Source organism: Pelodiscus sinensis, unplaced genomic scaffold, assembly GCF_049634645.1.
Source record: "Pelodiscus sinensis isolate JC-2024 unplaced genomic scaffold, ASM4963464v1 ctg62, whole genome shotgun sequence".
Lineage (NCBI taxonomy): Eukaryota > Metazoa > Chordata > Testudines > Trionychidae > Pelodiscus > Pelodiscus sinensis.
Genome location: NW_027465946.1, coordinates 458,085 through 484,274, shown reverse-complemented (window position 1 = coordinate 484,274; position 26,190 = coordinate 458,085). Strand labels below are relative to the sequence as shown.

The following is a 26,190-nucleotide window of genomic DNA, read 5'->3' as shown; positions in this document are numbered from 1 at the left end:
CCCACCACAAATCTCCTCCCAGAGCTGGGAAAGGAACCCAGGAGTCCGGCCGCTGCCACCCCCATTTGCATTCCAGGAAGAGGAAGGGCCTGGTGTGCTACTGGGACCTGTCCCAGCGCCCGTCAGGCAGGGGCTGAAACTACCCAGCTCAGGGACCAGACCCAGCCCATCAGAACAAAGGGAGCCAGGCACCCGGACAGGCCGGGCCGGTGCCTCCTACCGTCTCTCCCTTGGCGAGGAAGGTTCCTGCGGGCGCAGGGCCCTTGGGGCGGCTCCCTCCCGCTCAAACCAAGGGGCAGCCATAGACAGCGGCATCCGTGTTCCTAGTGGCTTTCAGCCCCCTTGCCAAGTGCTCCATGCCAAGATGCGGCCAGGGCGGGGGCAGAGTAACATGGCTCATCCAGCAATCCCTGGGGGGCCAGCAGCACCAGCGGGGGGCCCCGAGCTGAACCCCACTGGCAGCCACTGGTCCTGGGCCACACACGGGGCAAAGCGGGGGCCAGGCCCTGTCTGACAAAGCCCCAGGATCAGTGTAACCCTCCTCTCCCCAAGGCCAGAGGACAGCTGGCTACATGCAAGGGAGCAGCTGGGATACAATCAACGGGCTAAGGGAGGGGACAGTGAATGCAGGGGAGTGGGGGGAGGCAGAGTCTGGGAGCCCTGTTCCTCCACAAAGGGGGAGACGGGGGTGGGCGATCAAGCTGGAAGCCCCCTTGCCCTCCAGCAGGGGAGCGGGAGTTGGTGAGGACGTGGCCCGTAGGGCAGGGTGACAGTCCTAGCCCAGGCCTACAGCCGGCTCAGCATTAAGGGGGGCAGCCCTCACAGGCAGCAGCTGGAGCTGGACATGGGGAGAGGGGACCCTCTGCCTTTCTGAGCCTCCGGTGCCTGCAGCCAGGCAGGAGGCCAATTCCCTTCCCCACTTCCCCCAAATTTCAAGCAGCTGCCTCCCCAACCCAGGCCAGCAAGGGGCAGCAATTGGCTGTCGACAGTCTTTGGGTGGAGTGTAGGGGCACAGGGGTGGGCGAGGGGTGGAGCAGGGCGTGTTAAGCAAGGACAAGTGGGGGTGTAACCCCACCCCCACTCAGCTCCTCCCCTGCACAAAGCCAGGCATAGGAGAAGAGGGGTAGGCAGCTTGAGTGTTTTAATTAACAGCTTGGCTCATGCAGAGCCCCCCAGGACCCACTGCACCCTCCTAGCACACAACCCCAGCCCTGCAGCATCGGGGGAGGCATCCCCCCCCCTTATAAATACATCAAAGCAAAGAAAAACAAACCCAGTCAATAAATACAAACCTAAAACAATCAACCTTGTGCAAAACCCACAGCAGGGCAGCGTGTGTGTGTGTGTGTGTGTAAGTGTGTGTGTGTGTGTGTGAGAGAGTGTAAGTGTGTGAGTGTGCGCGCGCCTGTACACACGCCAGCCAAGGTGCCTGAACCGGCTTCAACAAGAGCTTTGTCCAGCTGCCTGGCCCTAGTGCCCCCTGGCCCAACCGGGCATCTCAGCTGGTGCTCCCTTGTCAAGCCTGCGCAGGGAGCCAGGAGAGCTCGGGGCGGCAGGGAGCCAGGCCAAGATCTGTCCCCAGCCAGCACCCACTCGCAAGCCCTGACTTTGCTGTGCAGGTTGGGCCCGGGTCAGGCAGGACTCAAACCTGCAGCCGCTTCCCCTGCACCTGCTCTGGGGCACCGGCTCTCCCGACCCCAGCTAAGCTGCAGAGGGTGGGGGAGGGAAACAGACAAGAGCCAGGCAGGGAAAGCTCTTTAAACCAGACCCGCAGTGCTCCCTGCTGGAAGGTGGATGCAACTGCCCCAGCCAGCCCACCCCAGCTGCATGCAGCAGTGCTCCTGGCCTGGAGCCAGCCTGGGGGGGCCAGATGGGAACGGACACAGATATGCACTCCCCACAGGGGACAGCAAGGACCCACAGATGGGGGTGGGGGGAGGGTAGAGCACAGGAAAGCTGGAGAGCGGGGGGAGAATGTCTGACCACAGCAGCCCCCAGGCCCAGGTGCGAAAGAAGCCCACAGGATGTTGCCAAAGAGCAAGGATCTGCCTCCCCCCACCACTGAGCCCTAAAGGGCCGTCTCCCCCATTGCGAGGGGTGTCAGGGTGGGGCAGGGAAAAGGGGGCAAAGATCAGTCGCATGGCATTAAGGCAGGAGGCCGGTCCCTCAGCCCCCTACCGGGGGAGGGGGGCAGTCCGAGAGGGGCTGCCTCGGTTCCATCAGGTTCCCAAGGTGCTGAATGAACAGGGGAGGGCTGCGACCCCCCCCAGCAAGTCCAGAGGAGGAGCAGGCTGAGTGTTTCAAACAAGGAGTCTCTGCTGTAGTGTCGGGGCTCTGTGGGGACCCCCAGCCCCTGGCTACCTGCCCTGCTCCTTCCTCGCCCCCGGGAACAGGAACCGGGCAGGGGGTGCCATGTGCCGGGTCAGGCTGCTGCCACCCGCAGCTGCTGCCTGGCTCTCCTGGTAGGAAGGGGGCGGGGTAGCAGCCTCCGGACTCCCGTGGGACTCGACGGCTTCCGCTGGGAGCACCAGGCCTCTGGAGAGGACAAGGGGTGTCGGCATGGGGGGGGCAGGCAGCACGGGATCCCCCTGGGAGCCATAGATGGCCTCTTCGTATGACGGGAGCGGCACCAGGCAGCTGTCCCCGCTGCTCAGCATCTCGGGCTCCTCCATGCGCTCGTACCACCTGCTGGAGGACGGGGAGAACAGGTCGAGTTCACAGCCGCACCCTAGGGCCCCAGTCCTACCCCCACTGCTGGGGCCCAAGGCAAAGGGGAACAGGGGGGTGGAGTACCAGGAGTCTAGTGGTTACAGCAGGATTCCAGGGGCCTATCCCCGGTTCGGAGGGAAGTAGGGTCAAGTGGTTGGAGCAGGGCACCAGGAACCCTGGTCCCTCGGCAGACCCTGTGCAAGACACTTCCCTTCTCAGCGGGGATCAGTTTCCCCGGCACAAACCGTGCAGCCCCTCCCCTAGCCTGGCGCTGGGGTCAGCGCTGGCTGACGGGGAGAGTGCCCCCTACTGCGCACACTGATCCCTGCAGCGCAACGCGGGAAGCCCAGGAGGCGGAGTCAGAGTTGTGCACCTCCCAGGGTTGGGCTGGAAGGGGAAAGGCGGGGGGGCTAGATCCCCCATCAGCTAATGGGGTGAAGGAAACAGGTTGCTACGGCCACGGCAGAACCCCCCCCCCCACTCCCCGAAGGTGGCAGAGCTCACCTCCAGCAGACGCGGGTGCGGGGCTTCGGCCCCACCAGGACACACACCATGGCCACCAGCAGCAGGGCAGAGATGGTCACTGAGGCCGCAGCCACCACGGGGATGGAGGAGACAGCCAGGAGGGTGCCGGAGCGAGGCATCGGCGGAGACCCTGGGGAAAGGTCAGCGAGTCACCCCCAGCAGCTGGATCGCTGCACCCCCTTGTGCGGCTCATGGCAGCCAGATCTCCAACAGCAGCCCCCACGCTCAGCCTGGCCCCCAGCAGTGCATCAAACATGCCCCACAGGGCACTAGATGGCACTCAAGGGCCAGGAAAGCAAACGGACCCCTGACCCGCTGTGACCACAGACACATACTAGCCCACGGTGCAAGGAACCCCCCCCCCCCCGGGATCAACCCTCCCAGCTTCCTCTTCGGCTGAGCAGACGGAGACTCGCCCCCCAGCCACGGAGCTCAGTCTCAATAGACAAAGGGGGGCTGGGAAAACGAGACATGGAGCAGGAATGTGACTTGTCCAAGGGAACCCCAGCCTCCCACACCCCAGTGCTCTATCCACCAGGCCTCACAGCCTCTCTGTAGCCAACAGGTCACAGTGTTCAGCAGCAGCTGGGGTCTCACGTTTCACCCGCCTATCCCACCCAGTCCTGGGCGCAGGGGAGCCGAGTCGCCCTGATTCCTACGGGCGTCGGTGTCCCCGCTGGCACAGAGACCAGGGGCCCCCCAACAGCAGCGTACAGCCTGCGTCTCCTGTGGGCACAGCAGGAGTCCCCCCCACAGGCACATCACAGCCTGGCCTGGGGGAATGCCCACCACCGCAGGGTGCTGCCACCTGAGTGGGGCCAAGGTACACCTGGGAGCAACCACCAGGGCCGGCCAAGCGTCCGCACGGTTCCATCGACGGCTAAATACAGCTGGGCAGCTCTGGCACCAAAGCCTGGGGGAGGGCTGGAGCTCCCACCCGGATCTGAACATCTCCATGGATCTTGTTAGCACCCAACCCACTGACCCGGGTTCAGAGACTCGCTCCTGCTTCCCATGTAGACGCACCCAGCGAGAGTCCCCGGGGGAAGAATGGTTCAGGGGGAGGCACTGGCCTAGGGCAGAGTCACTCGAAGGCCCAGATTTCCCATGGGAGCAGGGCATGGAAGGACCTTGGTAAACCTGGGCCTCCGTTCCCCCAGCTGTAAAATGGGGCTAATACCAGGATTGTCAGATTGATACTGTGCTGCACCTGGTGCAATGTGGGCCCAGGCCATGATGGGGGGTCCCAGGTGCTGCCCTAAAAACATGCAGCTCCTGGCACAACATGGTCTATGGCGAGGGCTTGCACACGACACCGTAATGCACCTAATAGCAATGAAAATGTGCAGCACCTAGCACAAGGGGGCTTGGGCCTTGCGGGGCGGCTCCAGGTAGGACTGCCGTGTACACCACCAATGAGCAAGCTGTGCAGAGGTCACTGCACGGAGCTACATGCTAGCAGCGGCCGCCGGGCTGAGCCAGCTGGCCCTACAAGCTGCTGCAGGAAGCCAGTCAAACCCTGTCGCTGGCGCAGGACTTTGCCCATCGCTGCAGGAGAGGGAGAGCACGGTTGGGTGTGCACTGACCTGCCAGGGGCTTGCAGACGACTGGCTTCGTCACGTGCCACCGGCCGCCCTTGCAGACGGAGACACCAGGGGGGCCAGCCGGGACATAGCCGGCCTCGCAGTCATACTGCACCATGGAGCCAGCCTTAAATACGCCTCCGCCCAGAGCCAGCTGGCAAGCCGGGGACATGCACCTGTAGGTAGAGTGATCGGGGGGGTCCGGGAACTGGCAATCTGGAAGGGAAACAGGCACACCGAGGGTTAAGATCACAGAACACTGGAACCAGAAGAGGCCTTGAGAGATCATCAAGTCTAGTCCCCTGCCCTCACGGCAGGACCAAGCGCTGGCTAGATCGGGGTGGGCAAAAGGGCCTGCCAAGTGAGTTGATCCGGCCCGCAGAGGCCCTGCCGCTCCCCAGCCCCCAGGCCCATCAGAGTCTGGGGCCAGGGGGAAGCGCACAAACTTAGAAGCGCTGCATGCTCCTGGCAGGGCAGGAGGAAACTTCATGTGCTCACCTGCCCCCAAGCCCTGACTGGCCTGGGGGCAGAAGGGGGAGCACGCAAAGTCTCCTCCCACCACCGAGGGCATGGGCGCTTAGGGAGAACTTCTTCAGCACTTCCAGGCTGCCAGATCAATCATGGTCTATGGGTGGGGAAGCAGGGAAGTATCCTGGCCCCGCCCCTTCTGCCTGTGGCCCCGCCCCATCTGCCTGAGGTCCCGCCCCTTCCAGTGCCACCTGGGGCCACTTCAAAAATTTCTGAAGTGGCCCCTGGTAAATTTTATTGCTCACCCGTAGTCTAGATCATCCCTGATAGACGTCTACCTAAACTGTTACTCTCCTATTCATGCATCCCAGAATCACGGTTGCTTTTTTTTTTTTTTTTTTTTTTTGTTAAAAAGAAGTTTCACGCTGCTGACTCAGGGTCTGTCTACACTGGCACCCTCTTTCCAGAGAGGGATGCAAATGAAAACATTTGAAATTGCAAATGAAGCCGGGATTTAAATATCCTGTGCTTCGTTTGCATATTCACATTATGGCGCATTTCGAAACAACAGACGCTGTTATTTCGAGAGAAAACCCTTCTCTCGAAATAACTGGTAAACCTCATTGTATGAAGAATAAGGGTTAGTTCAAGAGAAGGGTTCTCTCTCGAAAGAACCGCGTCTGTTATTCAAAATAGAGCTATGCAAATGAAGCGCAGTACGTTTAAATCCCGGCTTCATTTGCAATTTCACACAGCATCACGCTGTGGACTCAGATTCAGCATGTGGCCCACTCTGACCCCTAGATCCCTTTCTGCCGGGCTCCTTCCCAGACCATCGCTTCCCATTCTGCATGTGTGAAACGGACGGTTCCTTCCTACATGGAGCACTTTGCATTTGTCCTTATTAAACTCCATCCTGTTTACGTCCGACCATTTCTCCAGTGTGTCCAGATCAGTTTGAATGACGACCCATCCTCCAAGGCACTCGCAGCCCCTCCCAGCTTGGGATCATCCGCAAACTTCCCAAGTGTCCTACTCTCTATGCCATCTCTAAATCGTTGATGAAGATATTGAACAAAACACAAGGGGCCTTCAGTGGGGTAAAAGGCAGCGAAACTTGATGCAGGTGAGGGATTAGAGCAGGGTTCTATCCCCAGCTCAGGGCAGGGACTAGGGTCTAGCGCAGCAACGGGCAACTGAGGCTGGTGAGTGGGCAGCGCGAGTGGCCGCCTCCATCTCCGCGGGTAGCAAGACTGTCGTGTCCAAGACAGTCTCACTGCGCTTGTGCACCTGGAGCGTGCGAGGGGTGTGCTGACTGAACCGCAGCAGCGCTGTGATTGGATGCAGAGGGAGCGCATGGCTCTCACGGTCACTGTTGTGTGCAATCAGCGTGCACCTCACTCCATGTGCGTGGCACTTTCGTTACACCAGTAGGAAACCACCGCCACGGAGGGAAACCCTGCACGTGGGCCCTCGGGCCGCAGATTGTCCCCCACTGGTCTAGTGGGTTAGAACAAGGGGAGGGGTTTCTCCAGGGCAGAGTCACTGGCAATCGAGACCCTCTGTAGCATGGGGCTCTCCTGCAAGGACGGCAAAGGTAGCACGCAGGTTTCTCCCTCCCTTCCAGCCCCCAGCCTACTTCCAGCCCCACCTCCTCTCCCCCTCTTGCCCTTGGATCTTCCCTTCTCAGCCCAAATTCGACCGTGGGGCAGAGTGGGCAGATCTGGCTGAGCTGGGCTTGCTCGTGAGGCCTGGTTGTTCTGGGCACATTGTCCTGCCCAGCTGCTCCTGTCTCACTCCAGACTGCAGCCTGATTCGAGCTGGCCTCATGACCAGCAAGGTGGGGGATTTCCTGGCTCCATGGCTGGGAGGGGAACGAAGTGACTCACCGGCAGCAAAGAGCGCACTGCCCACACGCCTATAGCTGGGCCTCCCCATTCCTCAACTCCCTCAAGTTCTCCCGGAGGGCTCCCGCCAGCATCAGCCACTGCACTACAGAAACCCCGGCTTCGGCAGGCTGCTGGCATCGTAGACATCGTGTTGCCCAGGTCTACGGGGAAAACTAGCCAGCAGCCGGCCCAGCTCCCACACCCCCATTCCTAGAGCCGCAGGAGCTAGGTCACAGCTGCAGAGACGGGGGAGGGAATGGGGGTCTCCACCCAGACATTTTTGATTTTTTCAGCACAAATTCAAACACCAAAACAGTTCAGTTTGGAAATGCGCTGCTGCTCCCTGTGGAGCTTGTAGTTGCCGAGAATCCTGCCTGCCATTCTCCTCTAGAGCTGGGCTCCCTCGCTGAACTACAGCTCCCACAGGACACCGCCTCCGCCCCCAGGACTACGCGCCATGCTGCAGCCAAACAGGCGCAGGGGGACACCCAGACTACACCTCCCACAGGTGCTCTAGGAGCACAACCAGATCAGAACATTCCCCTTTGCAGGTGTTAAGTTTTCAGGGAAGTGGGTTTTTGTGGCACCTGATTTTCCATCAGACACAGGCGATGGGAAAGTTGCACCCAGGAGGGGAGGGGAGGGGAGGGAATGGCAGACGATGAGGGTTGGGAACGAGACCCAGCCGGTACCTTTCCTCCTGGGGACAGCGCCGGAGCCGCAGAGCGCCACGAAGAACAGAGCCGTGGGGAAGTAACACAGGGGACACCCTGCCGCCGTCATCCTCAGGAAGCCCCTGCCAGAGCCGCAGCTACAAGAAGCCAACACGTCAGAGTCCTGCACAACTTGATACCAAGCGTCTGATTCTGCCGCGACCAGCCCGGGGAGCCTGGTCCGGTGCCGGACTCAGCGGCTCCCTGGTCTCCCCGCATCCCGCCCAGCAGCCCCAGAAGGACGGTCGGTCCCTAGCAGCGTGACCTGGATTCGGAGCTGGGGGAGCCCTGCCGGGAGTCCCAGCTCCTCCCTCCTCAGCCGGGGTCGCAGGCACCCAACCCCTCCCTCTCCGAGCATCAGCTCCCGGGGCCTGAGCACAGGCCACCCTCACCTGCTCGGAGACACGGGACGGGGCAGCCGCCCGCTCCAGAGGCCAGGGGCTTTCCAAGCCCCCTGCCCCGATCTCAGCCCCCCGAAGGACTGGCCTTGGCAGGCAGCATGTGCCGGAGGTAGGGCAGGGTGGGGCCCTGGGGATCCCACCCCCTGCAGCCCGGGCACCCGCCGCACTCACCGGGCCCTGGCGCTGCGGATCCCGGCGCAGACTCCGGAGCGGGTCACCCCGCGGGGAGCCGGGCGCTGGGCGAGTCCCCGCTCGGCGGGAGCCACTTGCAAAGCGGAGCCGGAGCCGGGGGCGGGACGCGGGTTTTAAAGCGGCCGGCTCCGCCCGCGGGGCGGGCTGGAAAATCCGCGTGTGTGTGAGTGGGTGGGGGGGATTCACAGCCAGCCCCCCCGCCCGAGCCAGCCCCCCGCTCTCTGCCCCCCAGTTCCCTCCCCCGCCTACTCGGAGCAGGATCCCGCTTCTCCCCGGCTCCCCATCTGCCCCCCGCCTTCCTCAGCCCATCCCGGCCCCCTTTGCGGTGGGCCAATGAGCCCCCAGCGCCCCACATGTACCCAGACCCCGCCCCCCATTCTGTACCCGGAATCCCCCAGGGCCCTAGCACCTCCCTTACCCAGAATGCCCCAGTCCCCCCCCCCCAGCACCCCATTCTGTACCCGGAATCCCCCAGGGCCCTAGCACCTCCCTTACCCAGAATGCCCCAGTCCCCCCCAGCACCCCATTCTGTACCCAGAATCCCCCAGGGTCCTAGCACCTCCCTTACCCAGAATGCCCCAGTGCCCCCCGCCCCAGCAGGTACCCAGAATCCCCCCACCCCAGCACCCCATTCTGTACCCACAATCCCCCCAGTCCCTCCCGCCCCAGCACCCCATTCTGTACCCAGAATCCCCCAGGGTCCTAGCACCTCCCTTACCCAGAATGCCCCAGTCCCCCCCCAGCACCCCATTCTGTACCCATAATCCACCCAGTCCCCCTGCCCCAGCACCCCATTCTGTACCCAGAATCCCCCAGTCTCCCCACCCGCCCCAGCACCCCATTCTGTACCCAGAATCCGAGCACCCCATTCTGTACCCAGAATCCCCCAGTCTCCCCACCTGTCCCAGCACCCCATTCTGTACGTAGAATCCCCCAGTGCCCTAGCACCTCCCTTACGCAGAATGTCGTGGGACCCCTGCCCATCCCAGGTGCCCCAACACCCTGGGACCCTGTCCGGCTTGGGTGCTGCAGTTCCAGGCAGAAGCCTGATCTCTACCTGGGAGCCTGGGACAGGTGCATTTGGAGCCAATGGTGGCAGCCGGGGAGGAACCGGACAGACAGCTGCTGGCCCTGTGGGCAAGACAGGGGAGAACTGGGTGCGGGCTCTGGCCCACACACACTCCATGGGACCTTGGGGCCCATCTGCCTTCACTCACCTCCAGGAGGTGCCAGCTGCTCCAACCCTGACTGGCAAGTCCCTCTCTGCTCAGCCCTGCCCATGGGGACAGTAGATCAGGAAAGACCCCACGGGCATCTCCTGGGAGCAATAACCCACTGAGGTGTGAGGTTGTGACAGTGTTGGACAAGGCATCTTCAAGTGGAGTCAGAGATGGGGTGGGACCCACCTGGGCAAAACAAAACCTCACCTGCTCTTTGTTGGTAAAAGACCCGCTTCATTCCAACAGGGACTAATTCAGAGATGTCCTAGGACCTGGATTATCCAGGCCAGAGGAGAAATCACAGTGGTCCCTTCCCAGTCTATGAACTTTTCACACTAGTTCCCTCTTTCCCGCAATTTTTCTCACCCCAACTAGGGGTTTTTGGAAGAAACTTTATTTCCTGGAATTGTCCCTTTTCCCTCAAAAAATTGGTGTTTTGGTTTTGAAAGAAAACCCTAAAATGCTTTTGTCTTTCATCCCTTTAAAAAACATCCCTTTTCGGTTGGCCAAAATGTTTAAAAAAAAACGTTTAGGGGGTTTTATTGCTAAGAAACCCTAACATATTTTTGGTTTCCAATTGCCCCTTTCCCCCCCAAATCAGTTTTCAGTGGCCAAAAATAAAAAGGAAAAAAATGGGAAAACCACAGCAAAATCTAGGAAAGGTTTTTTTTAAATGGAAACCAAACATTCTTCATTTCATCCCAAATTTGTCTTGGTTAAAAAACTGTTATTCAATCAGTTTGCCCCTATGGGGTAGTAAGTTGTTTATAACAATGCCCCTCGGGCTTCTGGCTGCTCAGAACAGAGCATGCCAATCTTGAAATGCTTTATTCTGGCCTGGTGAAAATGATTCCCACGAGCTAGAGGGAGGTACCTATACCCTGTTAAAGCGGCGAGGAGTCCTGGGGCACCTTATAGACTAACTGAAGTGTAATGCTCCAACACTTCACTTAAGTCTCTAAGGTGCCACAGGATTCAGACTGACACGGCTCCCCCTCTGATACTATACCCTGTTATGACTGCATCCACTCTCTAGCAGATTGGTTACAAATATTTATCATCTCCCCGACCAGCTTTGCTGTGGCAAGAGGACTCCCAAGTGTAGCTCAAAACAGGCATCAAGCACTTGCTAATCTATTACATATTTTGAAGAGTTTGCTTGTCGATTTGTCTGTGCAAAATAAAGTCATATTTTGTGATTTCCTACAGATAAATTTTGCAAAAACAATCCTGCCACTTTAATTAGCTGAACACACTACTTTTTAACACCAGAATATGCTGGGTGAAAGGTTTAAATAATTATTTTTTGTTTTTCATCAGAAAAAACTCATGACTATTATGATTAGAGTTCATAAAAAATATGTGCTTGCAAAATTAAAATGGAGTCGCCTATTCAACTGTCATTTTAGTGCAAAGAAAATTTTGACTGTTACAAATCACAAAATAATTCAAATTAGTTACAGAAAGAGTAATGGAAGCTCTACGAGTTTTTTATTCAAATTTACTATGTATGGTAATTATTTGATAAAATGAATAATGTTTGAAGTTGAAATCCCACAAATGTAAAACTGTTCTTTTACTTCTCTTTTGCAAGCACATTAATAAAACATTCTATTACAGATATTTTGTTTTTTTAAATTTTCCTATAAGTGTAATCTACGTAAAATGACTTTGCCCAGTCACGACAAGCCTCACCTGCTAGTCTACTATATATTGGAGAGACTTTGTGAGCAAGCAGGCGAATGAATCTGTCTGTCTGTCCAAGAACGCCTCGTAAACAGTAAGAGCTAGAGCCACCAAATTTGGGAGGCAGCTTCCTCGTCTCCTAACTTAAAGCAAGGTCAGGGTTTGGTTGGCCCAGGACAACGGGATTTTTTTTCATAGCACAGAGATAAGGCCTGTGAAGAATTGATGCATCGCATGAGAGACACTGAATTGCTTCTCAGGCGAGGCGAGGGATGTGAGCCGCTTGCTCAGGGGATGTTCTAAGTTTCTGCATGCTTTGTTGTTGTGGGGTTTGGAATTTTTTTTTTTTGAGTCTTTAGTATTTTTCAGCTAAAATTTTGGTCTGGTTCCTAATTTTGGAAAATAAACTTAATTAAATCTGTGGCCGACACCAGTGTTTTAGCCTGGCTTATTTCTGAAGTGCTTGTAGCTCTAGCAGAGTCCTGCCCAGGGAAAAGATGAAATAATCTAGACGCCATGTGCCTCAGTTTCCCAATGTGCAGAATGGGGATAATCCTTTTTCTATCTGGTCTGTTTAGGCTGTACTATTTATTATAGGTATTCTGGTAGCATCTAGAGCCTCAGGCATGGCCCAGAACCCCATTGTGCCAAGCGCCGTATGAGCACTGGTTGAATTAACAGGCCTCCCGGAGCTGGGATTGTAGGAAATCCTCAACTGTCTGAAGACTCGCAGAATGGGTCATTGATGGCCCCTGACTCCCCCACATCTAGTGGTCGGAGTGCCAGACAATTGAGACAATCGAGGTTCCAGTCCCAGCTATGCCACTGGCCTGGTTAGTCATCTTGGGAAAGTTACTGCTTCCTGCCTCGGTTTCCCCCTCTGTAAAACACGAGAGAAGCACTGCCTCTGGGTATTATGTGAGAGCTGGATTATTATTACCCCTGTTCACCTAACGTCTGAGCCTCTCCCAGCCCGCCCCAGGGGCCAGGGCTGTTTTCCCATTCTACCGCGGGGGAAACGAGAGGCACAGATCAGCTAAGTGACTTGCCTGGGGCAGGGCATTGACCTGGGGTCTCAGGCCCTGAGCCCAACTTCCTAGCTAGACAGCCCTCTGTCCCCGCAGGCTGCTGTCCGGGTGGTTAGAGTCCCCTGCCAGGCAGGGCGGCAGCAGAGGCCCAGGCAGTAAACGTGCAAGATAGAATGTGACAGGGAGGGCGACTCAGCTGCCCGATTCACAGCTTTTTCCACCAGCACTAGGGTCGCGGTTTCCTCCCTTCGTCACTCATCTTGCCAGCTGCCTGCCTATTTTTAGCTCCGGGATAGGACGGGCTCAGCAATCGGGGGAGGGCAGATTTCCGGCTCGTCACTTTCAGGAATCGCTCTGGTAAGTAAAGGGGAGGTGGCCTGGCCTGCCGGACAGTCTAGGGAAGCCCTGTTGTTGGGAAGTGACCTGGACTTGTGCCTTTCCCGGCTGGGCGGGGGCTGGGATATGGGAGGGGATGTGGGGACCTTCCGGTCTATTAGGATAGCGCCCAGGCACTCCAACGTGCCAGGCACTGTACATCCCATAACACACCTAATAGCTGTAAAAATGTGCGATTGCCTAGTGCCATAAGGCCGGGTTCATGCAGGGCTCCTAGGTGCTACCATAATATACATAATAAATCATGATGATAATATACAGCATGATAGGGTCCAAGGCCATGTACCGTAATACACCCAATAGCTTGGCACAATGGCCTCGCAGGCACTATTGGAATATAACTCAGCCGAACAAGGGGTCAGAGCTTTCTGCCTGCCCAGGCAGGGGAGTCAGACTCTGGAGTTACACCAGAATAGTCAAAGCAGCCCCCTGCCCAGCCCGCTCTGTGGTAGAGCACAGGGAGGTTTGGATTATTGGAGGATCTTTTTCAAAGTGGCTTTTTGACGGAGGTGACGGCTGTTCGTCCCAGCTGACAGCTGTCTGGCGGTTGACTTACTGAACATGGGCAGTTTCCTGGTGAAACTGTTGGGCTGTTGTGTGAAAGGCCTGTGGTTACTGACAACTTTTAGGGGAAACAGTTTTGGAAACTGAAACTGAAGGTAGTTAAAAAAACCCAACATTGTCATGGGAAACAACGGGGAATGCCTCACATTTTTCAAAGTTTCACATGGAAAACAAATGGGAATTCTTCGCCCCAGCTCGTTTCTGGGGGTGCCACTGCTGGCAGCTCTCCATAGCCCCCGCTATGACACCTCTGCTACCTTTGATCCAGCTGCAGCTAGAGAAGTTCCTCAGTACGAGAGGCTAGAGGAGTCGAGCGAGGGCAACGCATGTAGCAGGGCCTTCCCCATGAGGAACTGGGACCCCAGAGCCCCTTTCCCAGACTTACAAGCCCAACAGGAGCATGCAGAGAATTCAAACGTGCCCTGAGAGGATGAAAATCTTGGGTACAGTAGTACCCGTCGGGCCAGCGCCACCCAGATCCCAACCAGCCAAAACAAAAACCAAAAGTAGTGGGGAGAAGGCGGGAAAGGGGGACACTGGTACTGGGGGAGGGAGTAGAAATCCTGGAATTCCAGGCTGAGGCCTCGCAGCCCAGGTGATGGACACAGGGTGTGAAGGGGAGGTGCTGTCTGCCATTGGTCCTGCAGGAGGACAGCTCGAAGGGTTAAGATGAGTGAGGCAGGGGAGACTCAGTGCTAGGGTTCTGCTGGGGAAAAAAGGGGCTTTTCTCAGCTTGTGGGAAGCCTCCAGTGGTCAGAAATTCCCCTGGCTTTCAAGGCTCCCTTGGTGTGTCGGGCTACAGGGCCCTGCCTGCTGTGAATCCCCCAGAGAACAGCAGGGAATCCCCTCGCTCTGCTTGACTTCAGGGCAGCAGGGGCCCTGCATGGACAGCTCGAGATGTCAGGGAATTTTCGGGTGCCACTGGAAACTGGGAATTTCCTGGCGTGCAGAGAGCTCTGAGCTGCAGCCAGAGTCTCCCCTCCAAGTGGCCTCCAGGCTAGGGTGTTATTACCCAAAGATGTGGAAACAGGGTACGTCATTTCCCCATCTGTGACTCCAGGTCACACAGTCCTGACTCCCAGGTCCCCTCCTCTAACCCCATAGAGCCCCACACCTCTTCTAGCACTGGGGACAGAACCCAAGAGTCCCAGCTCCCAACCTCCTCCCCCCAGCCCTACCGCTAAAAATCATGTGGCGAAGACACTGTCAGTTAATACAGAAATTAATTTTAACCAGTCTCATGAGGCCAGGACTCAGCATTGTGGTATCTGGTTCTCTGTGGAAGCTAAACACTATCCCAGTGACTAATGCTGGTCTGGGAACACCCCGAGCCCGGCCAAGAGCAGGGCCCTGTCGGGCCGGGCACGGCCCCGAGCCCGGCCGAGAGCAGGCCTTTCACTGAGCACTGCCCAGCCCCAGAAGGTCCCCCCCTCCCCAGTCGCACACTAGAGCTCAGTTCCTCCAAGCGTGGGAGGTCGCGGTGCACCAAGCTGTTGTGAAACGGGAGGTCGGGAGACCTTGCATAAGCCAGGCTGTCTACACAGGACCCCTCTCCCTGTGTGTGAACCTGAGCGGGCCTGTCTACATCAGGTGGGCTGCCTGTGGCACACTCAGGATCTAGGCCAGCAGAGCGCCGCGGGCACATGCAGCACTGCCAGTGCCCTGGCTGGGGCCTGTCCTCCGGTCCCGCTGCCCAGTCTGACGAGCTGCCCCGGGAAAAGCCCAGGCTTGCTGGCCCAACGGCCTCGCTCAGGGCCCTCCTAGCCATAGCCAGCCCTTCGCAGTGCCGCCAGGCCATTGCCAGATGGCAGCTGGCCCCTCCCCACCTCTGGCCTACGGCCCTGAGCGGGGGGCAGGCGTGGCGAGAGCCTGTTTCTCGCCATGTTGGCTCCGTGCATGGGCGGCCTGTCAGTTCAGGCGAACTAGGCGAACACCGAGGGCGCCAAGACAAACGGCCATTGAGGGCTTCGGAGGCGGGGGCGCCAGTCGCGCGCTTCGCCTAGGGCACCAGTTGCTGGCAGCTCGTCTAGGGCTGCTCCTGGCTCCATGGCCCAACCCCACCCTGGCACTCCAGGTTCTGTTCAGTCTCACCCATTAACTGGGGTGAGAGCACATGCTGCTCTATGCCGGGACGCTGTCTGGGTGAAACCTTGGCTGGTCCCAGGGTGCCTTGTACGGATACCACCAGTGACTGGGATGCAGTTTATGCTGGGTGGCTTATTCCCTGTCCCCAAGCTGTCCCGTACTGGCATCCACCCAGGCTGGCCGTAGGGTTTTGGATGGCACTACAGCAGAGCATGCGGATGCTCTCCAGGGGCTCTGCACAAGGGGCTTTACGGATCATAGAACCATAGAGCTGGAAGAGACCTCAGGAGTCATCAAGTCCAGACCCTGCTCTAGGCAGGACCAATCCCAACTAGATCAACCCAGCCAGGGCTGTGTCAAGCCGAGACTTAAACACCTCTAGGGATGGAGACTCCACTACTTCCCTAGGTAACCCATCCCAGTGTTTCCCCACCCTCCTAGGGAAATAGTTTTTCCTAATATCCAACCTGGACCTCTCCCACCACAACCTGAGACCATTGCTCCTTGTTCTGCCACCTGTCAGTACTGAGAACAGCCTCTCTCCATCCTCTTTGGAACCTCCCTTCAGGGAGTTGCAGGCTGTTATCAAACCCCCCCCCCCCCCCCGGTCACTCTCCGCTTCTGCAGACTTAACAGACCCAACTCCCTCAGCCTCTTCTCATAGGTCATCTGCTCCAGCCCCCTAATCATTTTGGTCGCCCTCCGCTGGACCCTCTCCAATGCGTCCACATCCTGTTGCGCTAGGCCCAGTGCAGACCCACCATGCACCCAGCCACAAGGAGCCAGACTGGGTCAGAGCAAAGGTCCATCTAGCCCAGCGGCCTGTCTGCCGACGGTGGCCACTGCCAGGCGCCCCAGAGAGAGTGGACCGAAGACAATGATCAAGAGATTTGTTTCCTGCCATCCCTCTCCAGCCTGTGACAAACAGACTCAGGACACCAGCCCTGCCCAGCCTGGCTAGTAGCCATGGACAGACCCATCCTCCATCCTGTTTAACCCTGGTCAAGTCCTGGCCTCCAGCTCTGAGTATCGGAGCAAAGTTCCTTCCCGCGGCTGGACGGTGCCTGCTCCCTTTGGGATGGAGCTGACAGCCGCTGACTGCGCCGTGCTCCAGCAGGGCTGGGGGTTCAGCCACCAGGGCCCTTGGGAAATCTGCAGCTTCCTTCCTCCCACCATGTGGGGCACAGGCAGCCCCGGGGGTTTCTGGAGGTGACTGTTCCTGTTGTAAAGGGGCAGCCAGGGACTGAGGATGCTCTTACGGGCACAGGTGTGTGCAACCCCCTCCCCCTTGAAAGGAGCCTGACCCCCGCCTTGCAGAGCAGCTGATCCTTACTCCCCTTTCCCTGTAGCAGTGGCTGCGGCAGCCCCCAGCCCATGGGGCCCCACTGTGTGACAAGCCCTGTTAGACACCAGAGACAGCCCCACGGGACAGTTACTGACCCCACAGGTCAGGCAGATCTCTCTGCCTGTAGATCAGCCTGGAGGCTACCACACCTGGCCCCTGGGTAGTAGCCCAAGCCCCTCCCTCCCTCCCCCGAGGCAGCCAGGCCCAGCTCTGGCTTAGGCCCATCGGCAGTTTGGTGAGTTGAAGGTGGCAAGAGAAGGCAGCAGGCCCATGGGAGACCGGCCCTTCTGAAACTGGTGTCCTGCACCCAGGCCAGCATTCTGCTTTCTGCTCAACTCCCAAACCTGGGAATTGTCACACTAACTGCAGAAGCACTTTGCAAATTTTGCCCTGCTGAGCCCCCTCCCCGCCATGCTGAAAACCCTCCAACTCACAGCACAAGATCCAATTCCGTTTTTATACCAGTCAGTCCGTGGCTGAATCCGCATTGGAGCATTTAGTGTCACAGCACATCTGTCCCGGAACAGACCCGTCCGGAATACTGTCGTGTTACAAAAGGACAATATAAATAGCTTCTAAAAAACAGTCACCAGAAAACAAATCAGTAGTTGTCTCTAGACAGAGCTCACCAGCTCGTTTCACCTTTCAGCTGCTTGGCCAGGCTCTGCCCTGGGCGCTTGGCCTTGGCTCTCGGAGGACAGAACTGGAGAGGTGTCTGAAGGGGGTGGGCAGAGGGGTGTGTCTCTGTAGTAGTGTCTCACTGCCGGGTAGGGGCCTGTGCAGTCAGAAACCCACCGGGGGGAGGGGGAAGCAGAGGTCCTGCTGGCATGGGAGCAGCTGACACGGGTGTGGGGGTAGGGCTGCCTGGTCATTCAGCAAGCAAAGCAACTCAGGGTGACTGCAGGAAAGGGGCAAAGCAGCTCAGTGCCGGTGGCCTGGAGATGTAGCGAGCAAGCAGGTCCAACCCTGCGCTATCACCTGCCCTGGGGCTGCAGGGATCTGCTGCTGCCAAGGGTCACCACGATGCTGAGCTACCCAGCTGGGGAGTGTAAATCAGCAACAGTGCTGGCACCTGGGGGGCAGCGCCTCCCCCCACTCCCTGTGCCCTTAAGAGTGCACCCCCACCAGGCCAGGTGCAATTTAGCCAGCTGGGATCCTGAGCCAGGCCTGTGGCGGCTCCCGCACACGGCACCGAGCCCCGAGCCTGGCTTGAGGGCAGCGGGTGCTTGCGGGACAGGGAAGCGGCTGCTCTCCGTGGGGACGCTGCAGCTGGCTCCCCCACTTTCCCACAGCGGGTTGGCTTGCTTAGTGGGATGAAAATCCACACCCTGGTCCCGTCCCACGAGGGGCGTATCTGCCACTGCTACCGACCCACCCCCGTGGAGCGGGGCAAGACACAGCCCTTCAGCTTCCACCCCTGGGCTCAGGGAGAGGCTGGGGCTCTGCGCAGGCTCCGCTGGTACCCAGTAACACAGCTGGAAGAATGAAGAGACAGGACGGGGTCCGTGGAGAACAAAGGGGGACACTTTACTGGTGGAGGGAGAAGGGATTCAGAGCTGACCAACCTGCTGGCCCCCTTCATATGGGCAGAGCAGAGCAGGGCTGTAGGCGCAACAGGGCCGGCTGGACGCACAGCCTGGGATGGTGTCACACCCATGAGGTTCCTGCAGGCAAAGGCAGGCCAGCAGCTACGCAAGGGCGCTGGAAGGGGAGGGAGGGCCTGGGAATGGCCAAGTGCCTGAGGGGCTGTAGCAAACAACGCCCACCCCTCATGGTACACAGGTGTGGGTGGAGCTGGGGGGGGGGGAGGAGGCAGAGCTTTGCACAGAGGGGGGGGGGGGGGGAAGGAGGCAGAGCTTTGCACAGACGGGGGGGGGGGAAGGAGGCAGAGCTTTGCACAGACGGGGGGGGGAAGGAGGCAGAGCTTTGCACAGACGGGGGGGGGGGAAGAGGGGTGAGGGCATACAGCCTGGGGCGGGACCTTCCTGCTGTGGGCACTTTACAGGAGTAACGTCCAGTTTCTAATGAGCCAGTCTATGGGCGAAGGGCCAAGGGCCAAGGGGAAGAGCTCCTGTCACCCTACACCAGCTGGGCTCCAGGGACATGGCCCTAGCTCAGGTCTGCTCCTCCCGTGGCCAGGAAACCAGGTAAAATAAACCAACAATCCCCGTGTGCTTGGGAGCCCCTCCCCTCTGGGTCCGGCGCTTGGACGCGCTCAGAGGAGGAAATGGCAGTAAGGCAGCTGGGGGAACTGCAGTTCCAGAACCGCGTGAGCCCCCAGCCCAAGCACCATGCCGAGTGGTTTGCACGGCCCCGTGGGCCAGGGACCCCCTGCAGCTTGGCTCAGTGTCTGTGCACAGTCCATAGGTGGACCCCTCCCCACGCAGCCCCCGTGGCCCTGACGGAACGGGAAGTAAACGCAACAACTTCCAGTGAACTGCCGCAGGGGCCTCGCTGCAAGACAGGGCACCCAGCCCCTAGCTCAGGGGAGGGAATCCGCCACCTTTCCACAGTGCTGGCGGCTATCACAGCCCAGTGCCCCTTCCCCCCAGCTAGCCCTTGTGGCCCCAGCCTGCCAGCGCTGTAAGCACAGGCCGCAGTTCCCTTCCCGCTATGCCAGTCCCAGCAGTGCAGCTGGGCCTTTGTGGCTGAGCGCTAGGGAGGGCAAGGGGCTGGGCCCTGGGGACTCCCTGGCCCAGGTGGGTTAGGCAGGGGCAGTGCTTGCTGGGATACCTAAGTGGAGGGGGCTGCAGCGGGCTCAGCCAGGTTGCAAGGACCCCGAGCAGCAGAGGCCAGAGCCAGCTCACTGCTCACCAGATCCATGTGACGAGAGAGAGAGAACCTGCCGGGCGGCATCCTTGGGACCTGCAGAAGCAGCCTGGCCTCTCCTGTGAGGGACGGCGCAACGGCAGCCCCTCCACCCTGCTCTCGGGGGAGAGCCGGGCTGTCCACAGCCCAGCCACGGCCGGCTGCTGGGCATGCTCGGCTCCCCCAGCACCAAAGCCAAAGCCAAAGCCCGCGGGGCTCCTGCCTAGCCTGACCCGGGACGACAGGGCCTGCAGCCATAAAGGGGACGGGCACAGCTGTCTAGAGGCAGCTGAAAAGTTCCAGTGTGGTTCAGCCTCTGGTGCTCCCTGCCTGGCCTGCGTGTATAGAAACTACCCTTTGGATCAGACATTGTCAAGTCATTAAAACCGCCCGCCCCACTCAGCAGGACGGGGCGAGGGCAGGCGAGTCCCTGCTGCAGTCACGACAGTAGTGGCACCGTTGTCAATCCAGTTAATGGCCCTGCAGAGAACGGGGCACGCCAGGAACTCGCAGGGCTCTGGGGACCGAGCGCCAGGCACTCCTGCTGCTGGCTGGGCTGCCCGGAGCCACGTGCCCGCCACAGCGGCTGAAGGGAGTGGCAGGAGCACCCGGGGAACGAGGCAATGACATGGCCACGGCTCTTTGGTGCAGCTGCCTCATCTCATCCGGTTCTGCCTCATGAGCGGCACGATGCTGGACGGAGGCCCGGCCTTGGTCAGGAAGGGGTGTTTCAGGAGTTCGTTGGCAGAGGCTCGCTGGGCGGGGTCTCTCACCAGCAAGCGGTCCAGGAACCCTTTGAGGGAAGGCGAAACCTGCGGAGGAGGGAGCAGCAGCCATGAGTGGGGGGCGGAGGAGAGCCACTGGGTGTCTGGGAACTAGCACAGCTGCTGCCCGAGGAGCAGGACACCAGCCCTAGCTCCCCCGCAGGAGGCCTATGCTGGGAGTGCCTCCGACAGCAGGCGTGCGAATGCCCACGTACGTGCCCAAGCTGCGGCTCGAGACTCCCCGTGGCAGCGACTGGACCCAGCCCCGTGTCCCGTTCCAGGGCTTGGGAGCGTCACTGAGAAGGCTCAATGTCCTCACAGATGCCGGGTATGGAATGTCCTTCCCCGCCACATTAGAGAGCAACCAGATGCCACGGAACCGGGTCAGCATGTGACTGGCTCACTAAGGAGCATGGAGCTACCCGACTGGCCTCCTAGGACACCCAGTCCCCCCCGCCGTGGAAGCCGAATGCGTTGGTGGGGCTCCCATGGCCAAACTCAGGAGAGGAGCAGACGGCAGCTCGCTCACCTTGTGTGCATTTTTCAGTCTGGGGGGCAGGTTGTCCCTGATCATCTTCATTGCCTTTAGAGGGGGCTCGTTAAAATAAGGGGGCTCTCCATCCACCATTTCTATCACCATCACGCCGAGGGACCAGATGTCCACCTGCAGAGAGGAGAGATGGGGACAGTAAGCAAAGGGTCCAGGAGCAGCAATGGAATGATGGGTGGGGGAGAGCTGCTGTGCCCCATGGTCCCAGGTGCTGCAAGACGCAGACACACAGACAGTGTCTGCCCCCGGAGCGGAGTGTAAACGGACAAAGCCTAGGGGGAGGGGAGGAGAAGGGCATGCACACAGGGCAGTGGCCTGTCTGACCCAAGAACCGATTCCAGCCCAGCCACTAGGCAACACTGCCTCTTGGTGTTTACGCCAAACTGCCTGGGCAGCCCTCCCCTCTCTACACCAGAAAGGCTGGTTCCCTCGCCAGAGGGGAAATGCCACTGCAGGGTCTCACGGAAACAGTGATCAGGCCACACGCCCCCAGGCAAGACAGCCTAGATCGGACGTGTCCGGATGCCTAGTGGGTTTCCAGCCCTCACCAACTGCAGTCTGGCCCTTGAGTAGCAGGGACCTAAGTGCATCTAGCACGTCCCGACCGGCATTTCGAAGCTGCTCATGTCCAGCGCCCGAGATATGACAACACGAATTGCAAGCAAGCAGGCGACTCCAACGGGACCCAGTTCCACAGCCCCACCAAGCAAACTGCTGAAGCTGACTTTCACCACCCAAACGCACTTCAGACTGGTTTGCATTTACACCAGGCCTAGGCCAAATGCGGCCCAGGGCCAGATCCAGCCTGCCAAGTGACCAGTTCCGGCCCACAGACACAGCAAGGAGCCTCAGGCAGACTTCCTGCTTGCCCCACGTGCTCAGAAAAGGCTACCACAGTCTGTCTCAGCTGTGAGCCCAGGGGAGGGAGGAGTGGTGCTTCACGCGCTGCTCCTGCCCCCAGCACAATCCCATTGGCTGATTTCTGGCCAATGGGAGCTGCCTGCCAAAGCACCACTCCCCCTTCCCCTCAGGCTCTTATTCACCAACTCACATGGCCCCTGCAGACTGAGCAGGGGCGGAGCAAGCAGGCAGGGAGGCTGCCTGAGAAACCTGCTGTGCTGCTGGCCAGGCGTCATCCAGGTAAGTCTCCCAGCCAGAGCCTGCCTCTGGCACCCCAGCCCCTCCTTCCCCCCAACCCTCTGCATTCCCACTCCTGCCCTTCTACCCCACAAAAGCCAAACTCTGTCCCCCTCTTGAAGCCATACCCCTTCCAGACACTGCACCCCAATCCCCTGCCCAAGGTATCAACCCAAACCCCTGCACCATAATCTCTTGCCCTAGGTCACAATTGCCTTCTTCACCCAAACCCCCTCCCAGACCCCACATCCTTTCCTGCACCCCAATCCCTTACCCCAGCCTCCCTTTTGCACCCAACCTGCATCCCAGGCCCTGCACCTGCGCCCCTCAACCACTTTCCAAAATCCTGGAGTGGCCCCTCATCAAAACTTGTTGCCCACGCCTGCCTTACACACAGCACCACCCCTTGGCCCTGGTTGCTACCCATGTGCCAGAAGCCAAATGGATTCATTGCCACCAGAGTAACTGGCCACTGGGCAGAAGTCTGACAGGCCCGTCCTGCCTAGAAAGAGTGATCAGGGTTCAGGCAGGCTCAGGCAGCATGTCCAATTTATCCCCCCTTGCATGGTCAGCGTCTCCTGGTCACAAGAAGCCCCTGGGGCAGGGAGGTGGTGCAAGGAGAGAACTGGTGGCCTGGGAACTGAGCATGCAAATGAGACCTGTGCGTGCACACCTGCTCAGAGCTGTCCCTGCGACCACCCCAGCCATCCTATGGATGGGACGGTTCCCCGTATTGTTGGGAGCCCGCGGGACCCTGTGGATTACCTGGCAGGGAAGGCAATGAACTAGGGATTGTAGGGATTCTCCGCTGCCATCGTGGAGTAGGTCCCGAGATCAGCTTTCCCCTGCCCATCCATGTCCCCGGAGCCGTCTCTCAGCAGACACAACATGGGGTTCCCTCTTCACGGAGTGAGCGCTGCCCAGACAGCCAATTCCTCGGGGCACAGAGCCCTGCTGAATGAGCTGGAAGGCCCTGGCGGCCATCTCGACGCGCCAGCTTCAGCCTCTTCAAGTTCCACGTCCCCTTCCATCTCCCTCCTCTAGCAGTGGCTTCCCTGGGCCCGTCCATGAGCTCCCCTGGATCCCAGGGCGCGGCACCGCTCCTAGGCCTCTAGCCTTACCTCTGGCCCATACGGTAGTCGGGAGATGAGCTCTGGTGCCATCCAGTAGGGGGTGCCCACCAGCGACTTCCGCCGCGGAACCTCTTTGTTCACTTGTGCGCAAAACCCAAAATCAGAGAGCTTCACCTGTGGAGAGAGGGAGGGAAAGAGGCGTCAGGGCTACTGCAGGGAAAGAGCCAGGTAGCGCTGCCAGCACCACAGCCAGCCATCCCTGACCCCTGTAGGAAAGGGACAAAAAGCAAGGCCATGAGAAGCGAGAACTAAGAGGCCGCAAAGACATATACAAGGTTTAATTCTAAAAGTAACCGGAGCTGCTCAACACATCTGCAAAGAGGCTAGTTAAGTTCCCTATTTCTCCCCAGCCCCAGCGATCTGAATCTCTGCAGGACAATCCCCTGTAAAACCCCACACCCTTTTTGCATCAGTTTAACCCCAAAATGGGTCAGGATCAAACGTAAGCTTGGCAGGCACTTAACCTGCAGTCACCAGGTAGAACAGACTGGGGCCTTCCGGATGACAGAGGAAAAAGAGAAACGGGAGTTACTGAGATTTTAAACCTGCTACTGAACAGCCTCTGTTGGACCTGGATGCCAAAGCCCTGGGAGATGAGGCAGATTTGCAAAGTCAGACAAACAGATCCAAAGGGAATATCAAGGCGGCTTGTTTAAAGCCTACCAAATGCAAACTGAAGCCACTTCTGTATAACTCGTTTGTGAGGGGAAGCAGTGCCTGGTGAAATCAAATGGGCTGCCCCAGAAAGGCATAGGGAGGCCAGGAGTCCTGCGTGGATACAAAATGTGTATCTGCATCAGCAAGTGAGCCACAGATACCTGCACTCCCATCCGTGGGTACCTCCAGGTCTAAAGCAGATATCCAGGGATTTGCAGGTCTCCACATGCTTACAGAGACTGGCTTATTTCATTACAAAACTGTTTCTAGCTCTCATGGCTGGGTTAGATCTGGAAAGGTGTGAATTGAAGATTTATAACCAGGCATTTCGGATTGAGTACCTGGCTCTAGGTGCTCAGAAACACCAGCCACTGAAGAGAAAAAGCCACTTCCTTAGACCCTAGTAGGAACGTAACCGACGAACAATCAGATTCCCTTGAAACGTCAGCGTCAGCAGCACTCGGGGTGAGCAGTGCCCCTGATAGGCCGCAGCAACACCCGGGGGCTATAGCTAATGTGTCAGCTGCAGATCCCACCCCTAGGTGTTGCTGGCCCCATAGGAGATGCCCCAGCTGCCCGTTCCAACAGCACTCACCTTGCCGTCGTGAGTGAGCAGGATGGAGTCGCTCTTGATGTCCCGGTGGATGACGCCCTGGGCATGGAGGACAGACAGGGCTTTCAGCACGGCCAGGCACACAGCCGCGATCTGCTCTTCATTCATCCTGGAGGCAGGGAAAGGGTCACCACTCTGGCAGGGCTCCCTGTGCGCCCCCACAGTGCCCTTGCCCACGGGGCCGTGCAAACCACTCAGCATGGACTGGACCAGAGCCCTCGGTGGAGTGGCGGGAAGAGCTTTAAGCAGCCACCCAATCCACGGGGGAAATCCATTCCCACTTCACAGAGGGGAAACAGGAAGGACTTGCTCCCAAGTCCCAGAGTCGGTGGCAGAGCCAGGGACAGAACCCAGGAGTCCTGAAATCACCCCCCCCCCCACTTTAACCACTAACCTCCACAGCCCTGACCCCTTCCTTGGTGAGCTTGTCAGCCTCCTACACTGGGGCGGGCATGGAAAAGTGCTCTGTGAAGCCGGGAAACTAGCCAGCGACTCCCAGTGAGGAGAGGCCTGCGGCTGTAGATCGGCTCCATGCTGATGAGAAGCGAAATGTTCCCTGCGAGCTGAGCGCTGTGCCCGCCAAGCGGAAGGTGAAATTTTCGTGCTGGCTTGGTGGGTGACAGAGCGAAGCCAGTGCCAAAGTCCCTGCCTGCCTTCAGCGGATCCACCCCACACGAGCAGTGGGCTCGCGGGGAACTCCACCCGACAAGGCAGGCCCCTCATGCAACGGGGCGCCGCATGGGGGCTAAAGGCAGAAAAGCAACTCAGCGAACCAGTGAGCAGTCCCTTGGGGAGAGGCCCCATCCTGCTCTGAGAACAGCCCATGCCACAGCTGCCAGGATCGAGCCCCTGGCCTGGGTGTGCAGCGTTTAGACCAGCTATCTGTCCCTGGGAGTCAGGTCTGCTGGATCAGGGGCCACTGACCCACAGAAAACTCAGTGGGGTGGGGGGCGCACACAAGTGAGAAGCCAAAAACCCCCAAACCCTCACTGGCGTGGCCCCTGACTGAGGAGGAGACACACGCCCCACGTTCCCCTTGCACACCAGAGCCTAGTGGGGAGCAGGCTCGTAGATTTGGTGTGCTCCAACCCTGCAGTAGGGTGCAGATTCCCCGGTGCTGGGGGGAGCCCTGAGCTGCAGGGGCCACATCCAGGCAAGCCAGGGGCCGCACCTGGCCCCAGGCCTAAGTTTCCCCACCCCTGAGGAAGGAGGGGGGTTGAGTCAGGACTCCTGGCTTCTGTCCTGACATTTTAGGCTTTGCTGTTACTCAGGCTGGAACGTGGACAGAGGCCAACCCACCGGAATACTGCTAGCCCTCCAATGCCCCGCCCAAGTTCCTCAAAGGACAGACACGTTCCCCCACAATGGACGGTGCCGAGACAGCAGGAGTCTCTCCCAGAGACCCAGGGCTCTGCAGAGCAGCTGCATGTGCGGGCTGGGCTAGTTCAGGCACAGAGGCCTGGCGCAGCGCCTGTCTGGGTTTGCCACTAGCCCTGCAGAGCGAAGGTGGGTAATCCAGGCCGTGCTAGGTCTTCCCAGTGACCCAGCCTGTCCTGTGAGAAGACACTAGAGGGCTCTCGGTGCTCAGGGATCTAACCTGCATCCTCTGCAAAGTGAAAGCTTCTGGCGGCTCCCCATGGACAGCCAGCCTGGGTTTACAGCACCACTAAGCTCAGGCAAGCGGGTTGTGTGTGCGGGGGTAGGGGGCAGCATCCACGTTAACT

The 26,190-nt window shown here is 58.9% G+C and overlaps 2 protein-coding genes across 10 annotated transcripts in view; both read right to left on the bottom strand.

Moving 5' to 3' along the window:
- Nucleotides 1-1,655: 1,655 nt before the first annotated feature.
- Nucleotides 1,656-17,375, bottom strand: LOC102457001 (sushi domain-containing protein 6-like). 5 transcript variants are annotated; one of them, XM_014579852.3, is made up of 6 exons: nt 17,239-17,340; nt 9,538-9,611; nt 7,867-7,985; nt 4,821-5,033; nt 3,214-3,364; nt 1,656-2,688 (listed from the first exon to the last, which is right to left on the bottom strand). In XM_014579852.3, the coding sequence occupies exons 1-6, from the start codon at nt 17,290-17,292 to the stop codon at nt 2,358-2,360; spliced, it is 942 nt and encodes a 313-aa protein (XP_014435338.2). In that variant the 5' UTR covers nt 17,293-17,340; the 3' UTR covers nt 1,656-2,357. The 5 variants fall into 5 exon arrangements, with proteins under 5 accessions (XP_014435338.2, XP_006135818.2, XP_014435339.2 ...); XM_006135756.4 differs by lacking the exon at nt 9,538-9,611 and having other exon boundaries at nt 17,239-17,375; XM_014579853.3 differs by lacking the exon at nt 17,239-17,340 and having other exon boundaries at nt 1,656-2,685; nt 9,538-16,043.
- The window catches only part of PAK4 (p21 (RAC1) activated kinase 4), a 93,199-nt gene continuing 84,251 nt past the window's right edge, over nt 17,243-26,190 (bottom strand). For all 5 annotated transcript variants that reach the window (XM_075917211.1, XM_075917210.1, XM_075917213.1 and 2 more), the window contains 4 exons: nt 24,449-24,575; nt 23,185-23,310; nt 20,906-21,040; nt 17,243-20,424 (listed from right to left, as the gene is read on the bottom strand). In XM_075917211.1, coding sequence (XP_075773326.1) covers nt 20,269-20,424; nt 20,906-21,040; nt 23,185-23,310; nt 24,449-24,575 — 544 coding nt within the window. In that variant the 3' untranslated portion in view covers nt 17,243-20,268. The remainder of the gene's footprint in view (nt 20,425-20,905; nt 21,041-23,184; nt 23,311-24,448; nt 24,576-26,190) is intronic.

Excerpts from the sequence above, each read along its gene's own strand:
- LOC102457001 (XM_025177793.2), bottom strand. The coding sequence starts at position 9,683 with ATGGGCCCCAAGGTCCCATGGAGTGTGTGTGGGCCAGAGCCCGCACCC. Across the intron at positions 7,986-9,537 it reads CACCTGTCCCAGGCTCCCAG|CTGCGGCTCTGGCAGGGGCT; the intron begins GTAGAGATCAGG and ends GGCTTCTTGTAG. Across the intron at positions 5,034-7,866 it reads CGCTGTCCCCAGGAGGAAAG|ATTGCCAGTTCCCGGACCCC; the intron begins GTACCGGCTGGG and ends TTTCCCTTCCAG.